Raw genomic sequence first — 17,649 nt, forward strand, 5'->3', positions numbered from 1 at the left:
GGATTACTAGGGAAGTGGGAATTTAAGGAGTGCATGGAAGTGGAGGCTTGAAGTTCAAATTTCAATAACTAGTCTGAGCTACAGGTACACGTTTCTCCAAAAAAGAAACAGTCTGAAATACAGGTACACTATCTATTTTCCTTTCTTCACCGACATTTTGAACCTTCTTAATCTTAGAATAGTGATACACACGACTAATCACCAAGCCAGAAAAACGTCCATTGGAGGGTCACACAATAAACATGACCAATTTTATTATACGAAAATACAAAGATAAGGTTTAAAAACTGCGGTAACAAAAAATGTAATTGGTTGATTTAATAAATGTATGTTTGAATTACTTTCTTGTTATTAATGACATTTATTTAAAAGCTTTTTTTTTTTTTTTTTTGAGAAGGGTTAATTTAAAAGCTTATGAAGTAAAATTTGCAGTATTATTGGTACCTATTATTATAACAATAATGCTATATACATAATATATTATACAACTTGTAAAGGTTACAAATTGTAATTAATGCAACATTACTTTCATTGAGATTACCAATAACTTTACTCTTGTTGTCCATGATAACAGATGGTCACCTCAACAATTATTAAAAAAATGTTGTGTCATTACATTTACTATATTTATAAATGATTAAATTTTGAGTGAGCCGAATCTAGATTATCCTTCCCTGTCTACATAAGAAATGGTTGCAATCCTTTGTATAAGAAACAGAAACTTCGTAAAAGATATGGGATTACGTGTGTTACAAATTAAAAAAACCACAAGAGGATATGTGTCGAACTAAATTCAATTGAAGTGTCGTGAGGAAGTATGTTTTAGCTGTCCTGGCTTCTATGACACCCTCCCTTAATAAATGTATTCAACTCAAATAAAAGAGAATTGACTTAAATTCAATGACTGTATTTAGCCATTTAGACATATATGGCTGCAAACTTTAGTTTCTTACCCTTGTATTTTCTATGTTGTGTCCTTTTCTTCTAGCAGCTCTCCAATCACTATCACAACCTTTGTCCATAAAATTCTCACAAGACTGAAGTCTGAAACATAGCCAGTTGGCCACAGACATGGAAAGCCCTTAAATATTTCATGCTTGAGCAATTTCAATCTAGTTAAAGGGCAGTGGAAACCCAACTACATGCATAATCAACCTTTTCGATGTGGGACAATGATGTCCTTTTGCTACACATGGGGCTTCTGTTTTATTGCCCTTGATTACTTTTCTTATGGGTTATTGTATAATGCTGTATTACTGTGATTTCGTGTTCATTTATACTATTAATCCTATGTGGGATTTGGTGGGTAGTAATTGATGTTACCTTCCCTCCTAACTGGTGTTGAACCTTTCTCTTTTTGAGGAAAAAAGATACATTAACTATTGTTTTAGGAGAGTATGACCAGAGCAGATGCTAATGCCAAAGGGTGAGATTTTCTATTATGCTATGGTTAGTTCGATCATGGCATGTGGCCAAAGGCGGAATTTCATATTCGATAAAAAAAAAAATGTAGGCTAGCTATGTTAAATGACTTCAAAGTCCTGTTTGGTGTGGTCAAAGAAGTACATCCACACGAAAGGCCAAATACAATGTACCATCTTTTATAATAAGCAACTAAAAGTTGATGTTTGTGACATTGTTCACCTCAGACTATTTTGGGTCTATTTAAAAATTGTTTATTTTGCTAAAATTAAAAATTTATTGTTGAAAGTATTATAAATAAAGATAAAAATTAGTTGAAATAGTATAGTGAGACTCTTGAATAGTATCAAAAAGTACAATGGAACCATGAATAGTAGTAAAAATAAACTGAATAGTAAAACAATTTTAATTTTTCGTTAGTATCTAAACACACTTTGTATGTTCATTATACATGAATTTTAGTTTAATATTCCTGCTTTTGGCAATACAAACCTAAGCTCTCCTCTTGTTCCCCAAGCACTTGGTACTTAGGGATCAATGTACCAACTCGCCCAAATGGTACACTAATTTTACACACCTAAGTAAAAAGAGTGCCAAATATATCCATAATAGCATAAAAGTCAAATAACATATTTTCCTTTCTCCTTCCTTTGTGAACCAAAGGAGTGGAAGATGTATTCCACTCTTTTTTCCTCACACCCACACACACGGAAAATTTCTTCTCTTTTCTTTCCCTTACTCTTATAAGCCTTGACAATCCTTTAAGTTCATTATTAGTCCAATGAAGTGTTCCATTAGAGAAACTTTATTGAGAGTATGAATCAATGGTCTTCCTCTAAGTTTATATTATAATCCTTGACGATTCACCAATAGGTTGCATGGTTAACAAAGGTAATAAAAATCAAAACATAGGAGATGACTTAGAAATCTGATGTGCAATGATCTAATGGAAGTACAAACAATTGGGAAGAGCAATAAGTTAGCTGTAGCATTCATTATATTTGGGGTAAACTTCACAACCATTAACCTTCAGCTCAGTTAATTATGCTTCAAGTTAAATGTTTCATTACATACAAGACTAGACTACATAGCGAGAAACAGGATAAGATTCCCTCCCATTTAAATCTCTGATTCCCTCCAATTTATGTAAGACGTGATAGTTATTTGATTTTTAAGTGGTTTACATAAGTTAATTAAAAACCATTTGATTTTTTAAACATTATGTATCTTACATCTTGATTAAAATGGGAGGGACTTGGAGGTTTAAATACGAGAAAATCCTTTCCAGCTAGAGACACCAGCTTTAGTTTTTTTTTCCTGATGATTTCATTCCTTGGCTCCTTACTTCCCTTTGTATAAACAGCTTAGATAGAATCAGTACACATACGGTGTCATCCATTAATGCAACAAAAGTTGCAGAGCTTTATTGCTAGTTTCAAATGCATAATCACATCCTAGAGTGTCGGCCAAAGCCTTGAATTCATCCATCTCTGAGCTTACAACTTGCAGACCCATCAATACATTTCCGCCACTTTCACCCTGGAAATGAGGACAACACATATTTTAGCGACGAGAAGCAATATCTAAATGAACAGATCAGTTTAATGAAAATTACCAAAATAAATTGAGCTTTTGCATAATTGAGAGACCAATGTGCTAGAAGAATATTAAGTACAACCTGTCCTTGGTAGTGAAACAAGTTCATAGTCCAACGGCCATTGAAGGCATTCAGTAATTTCATCAGAACACCTGGCCTGTCTGGGATTACAAATCGACAGAGAATCTCATTTTCAATACTTAATTGATCACACACCTGAAAGATATCCACGGGTTGAAATCAGAACTAGTACCGATGTGATAATAAACTGAATGTGAACAATTTCATAAATTTTTCTCTTGGTATATTTCTAACACTTGCTTATTGCATTACATAGGAAAGTCATTAAAAACTTAAAATAAAATAAAAAAGCCCTGGAATCTTATTATAAGATATCGATCTTAACAGAGCTATGATCAAAGTATTAAAATTTCAATTCTTCTCATATTTAACTTGTAAGCAACTAAACTGAGAGTAAATTAAAAAAAGATGAGTATCAAGAGTCTAATTAAAATTAGTTGGACCAATAAACTATCTTGCTATGTAAACAATCTACAAGCCATGAGCTTCAGATCTGAGAGCCATTACTAGTTCAATCAGGTATCCACAAATTTGCAGGGTAATTCTCAACAAAGTGGAGGTTGGCACTCCCAGAGTAAAAGACAAAATAAAGAAAGACGGCTAATACGATTTCAAAAAAAAAAAAGAGTAAAGGTAATCAGATGATTAGGATAGCTAACAAAAAATGTAAATCATTTTTGACAGGTGCGGATCAGGTGGGGCCTAAGGGCACCAGGCCCCGGCCCAAAAAAAAAAAAAATCAGTAGCAAAAATTTTCCATAAAAAAAAAAAAAAAAACTTTGGCTCCTTATTAAAATGACTTGGCCCCCTCTCCCAGCTGGACAACCCAGTCAAGACTCAAGTGCCCATGTAAATTTAAAAAAAAAAAAAAAAAAAACTTATCACGCAAGACTCTTGCGTGATTAGTTTTTATGACAATTGCCCAAATCAGAGAGATGTTGGAGTTGTTGGAAACTACAAGCTTCCTTTTATTGTAACACATTATATAAAATAACGCTTCCAATTCTTATTTTCTTTTTCTTATTTTCTTTTTAATTAATTTTTTTATACAAGCAATAATGTGAAAATAGAATGGAGTTACTTAAGCTTAGCTCAGCTTTAGAACCTCGAGAGGTATTAAGATCTTTCAGAAGCAGTGATCTTTGTTTGTTGGTAAATGATTTCTATCCACAAGATTTCACAAATTATAACAAACAAGTGTTGGAGAAGGAGTTTTATCATTTTGAGCGTAATGTAATACATGATCCAGAGTTCAAAAAATTGAATAGTTTATTTGAGTTGTATCAATGGTTAGTGAAAACTGGAAAGTGCTTACTCTTTCAGTTTCTACTACTACTACTACAGAGCGAGCATTTTCAATTATGAAAGTTGTTAAAACTAACCTTCAAAACAAAATGGAACCTCGAGAGGTATTAAGATCTTTCAGAAGTAGTGATCTTTGTTTGTTGGTAAATGATTTCTATCCACAAGATTTCACAAATTATGACAAACAAGTGTTGGAAAATGAGTTTTATCATTTTGAGCGTAATGTAGTACATGATCCAGAGTTCAAAAAATTGAATAGTTTATTTGAGTTGTGTCAATGGTTAGTGAAAACTGGAAAGTGCTTACTCTTTCAGTTTCTACTACTACTACTACAGAGTGAGCATTTTCAATTATGAAAGTTGTTACAACTAACCTTCAAAACAAAATAGAAAATGATTTTTTGACGGACTCTTTGATGTTATACATTGAAAAAAATATAGCTTCGACATTTAGTTTGAATTCAATCATAGATGACTTGGAAGACTTGAAAGTTTCGAGTTCCCTTTTCATAGATGATTGTATTAAAAGACAATAGTGTTTTATGTTTTTTGTTTTTATTGGTAGATGATTGTATTTTAATATATTAAGAAACAATGAATTTTTGGTATTTGTCTTGGTTGATAGTTTATTAATGCTACATAGATGCGTATTTGAAATTATTTTTTGGCTTATCTTCGACCCCAGCTTGAAATCCTGTATCTATCCTTGATTTTTGACCAAGTCATTATTTGTGAGGTTGATTTTTGTTTTTTATTTTTTAGAGTTGGAAGTATATAACATTTGTCTGAGCTCAGAAACTGTATGGAATTTGACACAGCTAATAAGATGAGCAACAAGCAGTGAAAATGTGGATCAACATTTAACTTGTTTTTCTTTCAACATAAATTTCAGCACAATGAGTATATTTTATTTTACTGCCTTGGTTTCTATTATTTAGTTGACAACTTTTTGGAACAAAATTACTTTAAAAATGCATACCAAAAACTGCATGTTTTTTTTTGGTGCAAAAAAAATTCATTGAAAAACAAACATCAATATGCAGAGATATTCTTTTCCTAATGGAAATGATCAGCCCCAAAGGAAAGACCTCAGGCAAGAGACAAGCAGAAACAAATGAAGAGCAAGCCCATTTTGTTAGAAAGTGGGCAGTAGAATTCTGGTCCCACACCCAAAATCTGCAGGTACTTAACATCTTGCTTGAGGGTGATAGTTATCAAGAACAAAATGTTGCTCTTAGGTGCAGAAAATCCAATGAAACAAAAAGATAGAACATAAATAGCTTATTGGACATAATAGAAAGTATATTGTTGCCATACCAGTCCGGAAAACTGTTCCAATTTTTCCCTCTTCTGTGGAACAATTGTCGAGAAGACAGCCTCAGGCTCATGCTGCCTACCAACATCAGCAAGTTGAGATACCAACCTAAGTTTATTGAAGTTCATATTTGCTCCACTGGTTACTGCTACAACATTTTCACCCTGCAGTCCATGATATTTGCAATATGCTTTTGCTCCAGCAATGGCAAGGGCCCCCGCTGGTTCAAGTATGCTTCTTTTTTCATCAAACATGTCCTGCAGCAAATATTCCAATCATAATTAGTAGTACTCAAAATAATACAATTTCATTGCCACAATTCCTTCAAGAATATGTGCAAGCTTAGTGAATAACTCTTTTCTTTTCCTTTTTCTTCTTTCTTTCATTCTTTCCATCGTTATTTTGAGCTGTGTAAGCAAGAAATGACTCCTTGACCCAATTAGAATGTAAGGGTTAGCAAATTCTTAATGAAATGCCCTTTCAAGATGCATCTGAGAATACTCTTTTTACATCCTAAATGAATCAGATATCGTTCACATTTACTAGCAGTGTACATTTACATTTTTATGTTTTCTCTATCCTTACTGAAGAGGTGACTTCAAGAAAAATAAAAAGAATATTAGTTAATTCATTCTGTGTGAATCAAGTTGTCCACTTCATTATTTGTGAAACAGAAAATTTGAGAATCAGGTGCAAAAATAGGCCAACAATAACCTATAAACATAAGCTATGAAATGGAATGCCCATCTAAGGCTTATGGAAAAGCCTAAAGGCTAAGATGCATTTCATTAAATTTAAAAGGAAACAACGTACTATTCCATGTAGTGTAAAATCAAGGCCCTCTGTGATGCAAAGCTCGTGGGCTAAAAGTAGGAAGAATGACTAACCTTTATTGATGCACAGATAGCATCATGGCTAACAAGAATTACCCCATCAATCAGTTCTCTGCACAACCGAAATGTTTCTTCCCCAACCTCTTCAATGGCTACCCCTTCTGCAAAATTTCCCATTTTATCTAGCACAATTCTCTGCCCATGATAGAGTGATAGTGCCATTGAATTTGCATCATATGGCTCCACTCCGATGATTTTGACCTACATTAGAGATATCAAATGTAGTGCTAATTATGGTTTTATTCACATGGAACTATAAAATCTACACACTGACTAAAATAAATGTGAGATGCAAATTACGCATCACATAGCAGGTGGGACAAACAATTGACCAGGTGCATCGATGAATTCCAAGAATTTGGATGTTGATCTATCATTAAATTTGGGGTAAGGCTTAGTTGTCATTATTATATTTAAAATTAATAAATGAACAGATAAAAATCTTTTCATGTCTAACCCCAAATTCTTAGGGCACAGCAGATATTTACCTTGAGCAGTCTACAAGTTAAATTCTAGGAGTCCATACTTTTCTTCTTTTCAGCCTTTAGATGTCTTTGCATATATAGGGTATCCTTAAGATTCCCCCCCCCCCCCCCCCCCACATAAAGTCACATTTCTTATTTGAAATGTTACACAAGGAACTGCCCCTGGCCTTAACTTCCATGTTTCAACACAGCTTTAATAACATCCATGTCCTCAAAACAATGTGCTCATAATTAACTTGAAGTATAATTTTAGTGACTTGAATTCAAAAAACTGTAGTACCTTTAACTTTGTATGCTTTCTCCATCTCACCATTGAAGTCATTGCATAAGTGCTTTGCTTAATTAAATCTCTAAGAAATAATGTCACAAGCAATGTCACATACCTCAGGACAAACTGACTTCACATAGGCAGCAATTCCAGCTATTAGGCCACCACCACCAACAGGCACAAAGATGGCATGCAATGGAGCATGTAATTGACGAACAATCTCCATTCCTACAGTCCCTTGCCCTGCTATGATATCTGGATGATCAAAACCAGGTACAAACGTTCGACCTTCTTCTTTGGCCCGATGTTTTGCATATTCTTGTGCTTCAGCATAGCTCTCACCAACAAGTACAACTGTAGCACCTAACCTCTCTACTGTCTTCAGCTGAACAAAATGGATGTAATACCAAATGCTTGAGGTTCTAAAATTTTACAACATAATTAGACAAAAGATACAACAAAAGCTTTTACTACTAATTGGAGCAAATTGCATTTTTCTTGGAAGTATAGGACAGTTACAAGGTATTAAAACTAAAATGTATTAAAAGTTAAAGCCTAACGATGTTCCCTTTTAGATAAAATTCAAAATTTATTTTGTTTTTTAAATTGTGCTTGACCCACATTTTAATATCCTTAATTACCCTCCAATATCACACACATGGATTATCACATGCACAATTTGAAGTCATCATTGTGCATGTGACATTAGCTATCATGTCAGACACGATGATTTTGTTAAATGAGGATATTAAGATTAGGAAAATGTTAACAAGAATTGTGCAGTGCTTATTAAGATTTCTTTATATGGGTCTCATTTAATAAAATTGACAAAAAATTATTAAAAGGATTGCAAAAATGGATATAAAAAAAAACTGCAAAAAGTAGCCAAAAAGTTGCAAAAAAGTTGTTGTGCCCATTATCACAACCCTTAAGATTATTAACATGTGAGTCTGGGCACATTTTTTATGCTAGAAAATACTTAGAGGGGGGGATTGCTTTGTTTTAAACTTAAAGGAGAACTGCAACTGTCCTATACTTTTAGAGGAAAGTACAATATACGCTAATAATTGTGACATATATATAAGGGGAAGAGGCTATCAACTTTGATTTCAGGAGTTGTGGTAGGCATGGCGACCACTGCATCAACACCTAGTTTTTGTGCAGATAATGCAACTCCTTGGGCATGGTTCCCTGCTGAACAGCAAATAACTCCCTTACGCAACTGTTCCCTTGAAAGCTTGGCCATCATATTATAAGCTCTCCGTAGCTTAAAGGAGAACACCTAGCAGTTTGAAAGCATTAACTGTGTAAGCGCTTATAGAGTACAGTATTAATTAGACAATCGATTTCTGTTCGTGAAACGTTGAAGACACAAAAAGAATTAGGAGGGCAATTTCAAAAAGGCATTTCCTAGAGCGAGAATCGCGTATGTTAAATATTAAATTTTTAGCATTTAACACGTCAAGTACAAAAAATCACCTTCATGAAATGTGTCAAATGTCAAATTTGGCATTTGTTATGTACTGTAGATATGCTATTTGTTTTTTTATTAAATTTTATTCAAAATTTCTCACTCATTCATACAAAATAATGAAATATCTTGCACTCTTCCATACAAAATATCTTTCTTAATTAAAAAGAATAAAAAAAATTTAATAAAAAAGTAAAACAATTAAAATATGTGCTTGATGTAGACTATAGAGTGTATTTTAAGTGGTGTGTTAAAATTTAAAATAAATAAAGTAATATTTTGATATGTTAAAGCAGTGGTATGTTTTTGAAAAGTTATTTGATGATAGTGCTAAGAATAAACACCTTGGAAAGGCCACAATCCATCTTTTTTCTTTTTCTTTTTCCAATTTGTCCTTAAGTGAATTAATTAGGAGGACCTATTAACGCTAACTTTATTTGATATTTTTGAGCACTCACAACCCAGCATATCAACAAATAATTTTAAAAAAAAGTTTCATTCTTTGTTTTTTTTTTTTTAGCTTATTCTTTTTTCAAAGGCAACACAATTATATAGGAGATAGCACAAATTATATTACAAATTTTTTTCCAAACAGCTGATATGGTAAGTAGTTATTAATAAATAAACAAGTGATGTTAATGGTAGACCTAATAATTTGTTACATCAATAGTTTATTAAAATATTGTAATATAGATTGTGGTTATAGCATTATTCAATTGAGTTAATAATAAGACTAGAGTCACAATATATTTCACATGCAACAACCTATATGATAACTTGACAATGATGGATAATAAAATGGGCTCAATAATGAGCCAATATAATAATCAATAATAACTTACTCTTTTAAAATTTATATGAAAATTTTAATTTAAAAATATTTTTTGTTGTTAATAATTGGATAGTTATATTGGGAGGATGATTTGAACCTACATATGTCCCTTGAAAACTTTAAAAGAGGTGATAATAAACCTCAAAACTCTTGACTTTCGTATGTATCAATACCATTACCAAAGGAATCTTCAAAAAATAATAAATAAATAAACAAAACAAAAAAAAATCCAAAATATTTTACATTAAACAAAAGCAAAACCAGAGTACTTACTCCGGGTTGAAGGTCTTCTCTCTTGAGCCAAATATGAACATCAAGCTTCTCAGAGAGCTTTGAAGCATATTCCAATGGCGTCTCTACCGCAACATCATAAACCTTAGATAACAATATCTCATTCAAGTAATTGATGTCCTTGTAGTTGTGGTTGTGATTGTGACTCTCTCCCGCCAACTTTTTTGGCACGACTCCTAGAAAGCCACTCTCATAAACTAACGACTCAGCAGGAACTCTCATCAACTGGGGGATATGTGAGGGCTTAGGCAGCTTCGTCTTTTTATGAGAATTCAGATGTGAGGCCCTGTGGAATATCTCAACCTTTTGGTTTGTCAACGTTGCAGTAATATTGGACAGTTGGTTTTTGTGAGACTTGGCGGCTTTGTTTATGGTTAAGGTTTTGGTTTTTTGGAACATTGAGTGGCACGGTGTGGTGCCAAATAGAGGAGTGGGTGAATATTCGAAACAGAGAGCCTCCATTGCTGAGAGAGAGAGAGCGCGCGCTTAGTGGTGGCAGAGATTAGTACAAAGCTTTGTAAGAGTAAGCGTTGGAAAGAATGACCTCCGTGAACGTTGCTATATAGAGGGAAATTCTCACAGTTGTTTTTTCGTAAAGAAGAAGAGTTCTTTGTTTTTTTTGAGAGAGTAAAAGTTAGAAACCTATAGAACATAAGTTGATTCGTTATTTTATTAGGCAGCTTCGTCTTTTTATGAGAATTCAGATGTGAGGCCCTGTGGAATATCTCAACCTTTTGGTTTGTCAACGTTGCAGTAATATTGGACAGTTGGTTTTTGTGAGACTTGGCGGCTTTGTTTATGGTTAAGGTTTTGGTTTTTTGGAACATTGAGTGGCACGGTGTGGTGCCAAATAGAGGAGTGGGTGAATATTCGAAACAGAGAGCCTCCATTGCTGAGAGAGAGAGCGCTTAGTGGTGGCAGAGATTAGTACAAAGCTTTGTAAGAGTAAGCGTTGGAAAGAATGACCTCCGTGAACATTGCTATATAGAGGGAAATTCTCTCGGTTGTTTTTTCGTAAAGAAGAAGAGTTCTTTGTTTTTTTTGAGGGAGTAAAAGTTAGAAACCTATAGAACATAAGTTGATTCGTTATTTTATTAGGTTATTTCTTGCGTGAAAGAAAAGTCTATTATTTATCAAATAAGGTAGTATTAAGATTTCGTATCCACCAAAAATAGGGTTTGAGCATTTTATTATTTTTTTGACTTGAACTCCAACTCTTATCTTTCATACCCCACAAGCATTTATACAGTTATACTTGTGGAGTGACCATCGCCTTAAGGATGTACGGGAGTGAGCATTTTACCAATTGAATTATGAAAATTTTGACTTTTGTATTTTTATTTTGGCGAAAATGCATTTTTGGTCCTTACATTTTGAGTCAATTCCCATTTTGATCTCAAAATTGATTTCGTTACAAATATCGTCCCTAAAAAAGAAAAATTGTTTTTAAAATAGTCATTGCCATCAACTCACTAACGGAAACTCTATGTGGCAGACGGAATGACTTGTTTGCTGACGTGGCTATTAAAATATTATTAAAAATAATTATTTGGCAATTTTAAAATAACACGTCAGCATTTTAATATTTTAAACAATGCCACGTCAGAAAATTTATATAAAAAAGAAATTAAATTTAAAAAAAAAACCTTAAATCTAATTTAATTAAAGAAATTATAACTTATCATTATTAATTTTCAAACATTACAACTTGTTCTTTGTGTTCTTTCCAATCAAACCCAGATACAAAGAACTCAAACCCAGATTACATGAACACAAACCCAGCAACCACTAACTCAAACCCAGATCAAAACAACAAACGAAAATCACAAATAGAGATCAAACACAACGAAACCTAGATCACATCCCAAACGAAAATCATTAGTGAACCCAACCACCGATCCGTGTTCACAACTCCCACATGCAAGACTCCAAAATTTTCCCATTGTTTTCACGGCATCAAGATCCCATGGCCTCCATGATTAAAACATCGAAGATCAGCCTCTTGATCTGCTCGTCGTTGGTCAATATTGGGTATAAGGTTTTGAGCGGAGATGAGATCATGAGATTTGAGAGTTTGGGGTCATCTCAGCTTCACAACCACTAATCTAGGCTCCAATACTGAATCAGTGACTGGGGTTTCGTACAACCGAGCCATACCAAATCAGCGGACCTTCACGATGGGTTTTCTTTCTTTGACGGCAGCAGCGACCTCACTGAGTCTTGAATGACTTCAACGACAGCGACCTCATCACTAGATTAGAAAGAGTTTGGGTCTAAGAGATTTCGTCGAGGGTGAAGAGAGAAAGAGAGAATTAGAGATAGAGAGAGTTTAGAGATGAGATTAAAAGAAAAAGTAAAAGAAAAAGAATTAAGGTTAAAGAAAAAGAAAAAGAATTAAAAGGATAATTACATTTATTTTATTAAAAATAGGGGTTGCTACGATCAATTTTTTTTTTTAATTATTTAAGTTTTTTTAATTTAATTTCTTTTTTTATATAAATTTTCTGACGTGAAATTGTTTAAAATATTAAAATGCTGACGTGTTATTTTAAAATTGCCAAATAATTATTTTTAATAATATTTTAATAGCCATGTCAGCACCACATCAGCAAGCAAGCCATTTTGTCTGCCACGTAAGAAGTTTCTGTTAGTGGGTTGACGGCAGAGACCATTTTAAAAACGATTTTCTTTTTTTAGGAACAATATTTGTAACGAAATCAATTTTGGGACCAAAATGGGAATTGACCCAAAATGTAGGGACCAAAAGTGCATTTTCGCCTTTTATTTTTGGTATTTAAAAAGTATATAATTTTGGACATTAATATCAATATTGACCTCCTAGATGTTTTCTAAGAATAGGTAATGCATTTATATAATTGACTAGTGCATTTTTATTTCCTTTAATTATTCTTATGCCATACATAGCTTACGTAACTTAGATAGAGAAAAACCCGTTATCAAAAAAAAAACTCAGTTATGATTGAGTCAGCTTCAATTTAAGATGTAATGTTTTTACATATATATTTTTAATAAAGTTATGATCTTTTCATTATAAAAATTAAAGTGTATTTAATGTATAAACAATATGTAAGAAAATATCATATGATAAATCAAAATTACAAACATTCAATGTATAAACAATAAATAAATATTATATATGTGTGTATATATATATATATATATATATATATATATATGTGTGTGTGTGTGTGTGTGCGCGCGTGCGTGCGCATGCACATGCACGCACGTATGTGTTGTTCTTTGGATTTAATTTTTTTATTATATTTTTAGTTTGGCCCCCTGAAACTAATTAGGGCCAAACCGTTAATTGTTTCTTTTTCTCATGTATAAATTTTATCATCAAAACCATTTTAATTTTAAGTATGGGACAGTGAGAGTCTCAATTAAGTGTAGATTTTTGTTTGTTGGGTCCCTCTAACTCATGGTTTAGCTTTTTTTCACCCAAAAAAAAAAAAGAAAAAAAAGAGGAAGGTTCGGTACGTAACGTATCATTTAAAACCCAACTTGCTTGCTACGTACACATGCCAAATATTGCGTTGTGCTTTTAGGATTTGTGACTATAGTCTATATCTCACAATTTAAAAAAAAAGGGGTATAATCCAGCCACCTTGGATTGGATGCGCGCACCATCAATGCAACGTCAATCTGAACATACTAATGTGAGTAATGTCAATCTAACTTCTTGATCTTAGCCAAAAGGTCGACAAAGTTTTGGACATCCATCCGAATATACCAATTTCTAATACTCTACTAGAAAATATCCAGCACCAATTTATATTCCCCTAGATTCATCCTCCCCATTTTGTTTTTCTATTGATCAATTAACCCACCATTATTACAAAACACACGGGTCTTAGGCCGCTTTTTTTTAGCTGCGTTTGCAAAAACGCGGCCATAGATCTGCCTAAAGCTGCGTTTTAAGAAACTGTGGCTTAAACTGTTCGTCAATAGCCGCGTGTCTAAAACGCAGCTATAGAATACATCTAAAGCCGCGTGTTTTTACGTATTATAGCCACCTTTTTTGTCTTAGCCTATTGCCGCGTTTTAAACACACGGTTATAGGACTTTTTTTAATTAAAAAAAAATACAAAAGAAAGGCCTGTAGCTGCGTGTTATAAATGCGGCTTCAGTTTTAATTTTTTTAAAAGAAGAAAGGTTTGTAGCCGCGTGTTAAAAACGCAGCTTTAGTTTTCCTCTAGCTGTGTTTTTAAAAACGAGGCTTCAGCTTTGCCTATAGCTGCGTGTTAAAAACGCGGCTTTAGTTTTTCTCTAGCTACGTTTTTAAAAACGGGGCTTCAGCTTTGCCTATAGCCATAGGTTAAAAACGCGGCTTGAAGATTTATATAAATACTAAAACAAAAAATTTGGGGAACCCATTTTGTTCTCAAACGGTGACCTAGCTCCCATCACACATCAGAAGTCCCATCTCAAACCCTTTGTACTCAATCAATCTTCTCTCTCTCTCTCTTTTCTCTTCCTCACTTTCAAACCTAGAAAGAGGGAAAGACAGGAAGATACACAACCGAACAAGGGACGAAAAATGGCTAGAACCAGAGAACGACGAGAAGATCGAAGACCCAAACCACCTACGGGAAGATTCACGAATTTCACCCCCCTCACAGCTCCAATTGACCAAGTACTGATGCAGATCAAAGACGAAGGAACCCTGACGTTTCTAGGAAAGCTGAAGGGAGATCCGAACAAGAGGCCAAGAGACAAATACTGTCGTTTTCATGGCGATCATGGCCACGATACGACGGACTGTTATGACTTAAAACAAAAAATCTAAGCCCTCATTAGACAAGGAAGGTTGCAGATGTTCGTGAGGAAGGAGAGAACGGGTCAACTCCAAGAACAAAATCCCCGACAGAAGAACGAGCATCCCAAACCACCCATAGGGGATATACGGATGATTGTAGGGGGCACTACTTCTGCAGGTTCGTCCAAAAAGGCCAGAAAGACCTACTTGCGGATGGTTCAAAGCGTCCAGTCGACAGGTTCCTCACTAGGAGTGATGCAACGAGATAACCCTAGCATCGGGTTTTCAGAAGAAGATGTGCAACGTCTTCACCACCCCCATGACGACGCGCTCGTCGTCAGCATACGGGCAGGGGACTACAACATGCATCGAGTCTTGGTGGACAAAGGAAGCTCAACGGATATCCTCTACTACCCCGCGTTCCAGCAAATGGGGATTGGTAGAGAACGACTGGTCCTGACAAATGCACCCCTTGTTGGCTTCGAAGGGACAACGGTCTACCCTCTGGGTGTCGTCACGTTGTCTGTGACGGTAGGGGATTACCCACAACAAATAACCAAGGATGTAGCTTTTCTTGTGGTCGAATGCTCTTCTGCTTATAACGCCATCCTAGGAAGACCAACTCTCAACGCATGGAGGGCCGTTACCTCTACGTACCACCTAATGGTCAAATTCCCGACTAAACACGGAGTTAGAGAGCTGCGTGGAAATCAAGTGGCTGCACGGGAATGTTATGTCGCCATGATGGAAATGGATGACCACCTACAAACAATGAGCATCGAGGAACAGAGGACGGTGGTAGAACCAGTGGAAGGATTAGAAGAAGTACAATTGGATGATTCTAGGTCCGACCGAACCACGAGAATCGGCACCTTGGCTAACCCTACAGTCCGACAAGCGCTTGCATTATTCCTCAAAGAAAACCAAAATGTCTTTGCATGGAGCCACGAGGATATGCCAGGGATAGACCCGACGGTCATAGTTCATAGCTTGAACATGTCACCCTCTTTCTCCCCTATTCGACAAAAGAAACGAGTGTTCGCCCCCGAACGAGACCGAGCCATAGTAGAGGAAGTACGGAAGCTACAAGAAGCAGACTTCATACGCGAAGTATACTACCCTGATTGGTTGGCAAATGTAGTAATGGTTAAGAAGGCCAACGGGAAGTGGAGAATATGTGTCGACTTCACAGATCTGAATAGGGCTTGTCCTAAGGATAGTTATCTACTCCCGCATTGACACACTGGTAGATTCCACCGCAAGGCATGAACTCTTGAGTTTCATGGATGCCTTCTCTGGCTACAACCAAATCAAGTTGGATAAGACTGATCAAGAGAAAACTTCATTCGTAACAAGTCAGGGGCTTTTTCGCTACAAGGTAATGCCTTTCGAGCTTAAAAACGCATGAGCCACATATCAGAGATTGATGAACAAGATGTTCGCACACCAAATTGGCAGAAACGTGCAGGTTTACGTAGATGATATATTGGTAAAAAGCGTAAAGGTGTCTGATCACCTGAGGGACCTCTAGGAGACTTTCAACACTCTTCGGACGTACAAAATGAAGTTGAATCCGAACAAATGCGCATTCGGAGTAACCGCAGGAAAATTCTTGGGATTTATGGTATCCCAGAGGGGTATTGAAGTCAACCCAGAGAAAGTAAAAGCGATTATGGAGCTATCTCCTCCACGGACGGTAAAGGAAGTACAAAGCTTGACCGAGAAGATAGCAGCCTTAAACAGGTTCGTATCAAGAGCGACGGACACATGCCTCCCATTCTTCCGCACCCTGAAGAGATCATTCGAATGGACAGATGAGTGCCAATAGGCATTTGAAGAGTTAAAGATGTATCTCTCCGCCCCGCTATTACTTAGCCATCTATGCTGGGAGAAGAATTGTTCCTATACCTTGTCATCTCCTCAGCCACGGTCAGTGCAGCTCACTAGAGAATAAGGAAAAGTGCAAAAGCCCGTGTACTTTATAAGTCGGGCACTAAGAGGAGCAGAAGAAAGGTACCCCCCCGATTGAAAAGCTCGCATTCGCTCTTGTGACCACGGCTCAAAAGCTCAAGCTGTACTTTCAAACGCATACTATAAATGTCCTGACAAATAAACCCTTAAGAAGGGCAATGAGCAGTCCCGAAGCTGCTGGAAGAATGGTGCTATGGGTAATCGAGATCAGTGAGTTCGATATCCATTATCAGTCGTGGACGGTAGTGAAAGGACAGATATTGGTAGACTTCTTTGCTGAATTCACTACCGCAAAGGAGCAGGGGGCAAAAGAGACGCCCATATGGAGAGTTCATACAGACGGATCTTCTAATAAGCAAGTTGGGGGTGTTGGAGTTGTACTCCACACCCCGAAAGGAGACAAGATCGAATGTATGATCCGTCTGGGCTTCACCACTACTAACAACGAAGCGGAATATGAGGCTTTGGTAGCGGGACTGGACCTTGCGATAGCGGCAGGAGCTAAGAGTGTGGTCGTCTACTCCGATTCTCAAATCGTGGCCAGTCAAATTAATGGGAGCTATGATTGCAAGAGCGAAAGGATGAAAATGTATCTTGAGGAAGTGAAGGGTCGAACAAATGACCTCCAATTCAAGATAATTTAAATCCCAAGGGAGGAGAACCAAGAAGCGGACCGACTCGCAAAGGCGGCCTCGGCCGTATCCATGATCATCCCCGAACAGGTATTGTCCTTCGTCCAGCTTTCATTATTATTAGATGACATTAGCATACAAGAGGTAAGCAGTGAGTGTTGTTGGACGGCTCCTATAAGGGCATATCTCAAGGAAGGCAAGCTGCCCAATAACAAAGAAAACGCAAGGAAGTTGAAGGTTAAAATTGCCCGGTTCGTCTTGATTAAAAATGTCCTATACAAAAGAGGATTCTCACGACCATATTTAA

The 17,649-nt window shown here is 35.8% G+C and overlaps 2 protein-coding genes across 2 annotated transcripts; one reads left to right on the forward strand and one right to left on the reverse strand.

The window, feature by feature from the left end:
• Positions 1-2,353: 2,353 nt before the first annotated feature.
• Positions 2,354-10,506, reverse strand: LOC142606928 (threonine dehydratase 1 biosynthetic, chloroplastic-like). Its single transcript, XM_075778304.1, has 7 exons — positions 9,942-10,506; positions 8,468-8,647; positions 7,481-7,750; positions 6,607-6,813; positions 5,722-5,976; positions 3,101-3,235; positions 2,354-2,961 (listed from the first exon to the last, which is right to left on the reverse strand). Exons 1-7 carry the CDS (start codon positions 10,419-10,421, stop codon positions 2,821-2,823), a joined length of 1,668 nt encoding a protein of 555 aa, XP_075634419.1. The 5' UTR covers positions 10,422-10,506; the 3' UTR covers positions 2,354-2,820.
• A 6,362-nt stretch (positions 10,507-16,868) lies between these two features.
• On the forward strand, positions 16,869-17,354 carry LOC142606379 (uncharacterized). Its single transcript, XM_075777742.1, has one exon. The coding sequence runs from the start codon at positions 16,869-16,871 to the stop codon at positions 17,352-17,354; it is 486 nt and encodes a 161-aa protein (XP_075633857.1).
• Positions 17,355-17,649: the final 295 nt, after the last annotated feature.

Source organism: Castanea sativa, chromosome 8 (assembly GCF_040712315.1).
Source record: "Castanea sativa cultivar Marrone di Chiusa Pesio chromosome 8, ASM4071231v1".
NCBI lineage: Eukaryota > Viridiplantae > Streptophyta > Magnoliopsida > Fagales > Fagaceae > Castanea > Castanea sativa.

What these genes read in the sequence shown, in the direction of transcription:
- LOC142606379 (XM_075777742.1), top strand. Translation starts at nt 16,869, where the DNA reads ATGAGCAGTCCCGAAGCTGCTGGAAGAATGGTGCTATGGGTAATCGAG.
- LOC142606928 (XM_075778304.1), bottom strand. Translation starts at nt 10,421, where the DNA reads ATGGAGGCTCTCTGTTTCGAATATTCACCCACTCCTCTATTTGGCACC. An exon ending in TGAAGTCAGTTTGTCCTGAG is followed by an intron (nt 6,814 to 7,480) that starts GTATGTGACATT and finishes TCTCTAATGTAG; the next exon opens with GTCAAAATCATCGGAGTGGA. An exon ending in TGGAACAGTTTTCCGGACTG is followed by an intron (nt 3,236 to 5,721) that starts GTATGGCAACAA and finishes GATATCTTTCAG; the next exon opens with GTGTGTGATCAATTAAGTAT.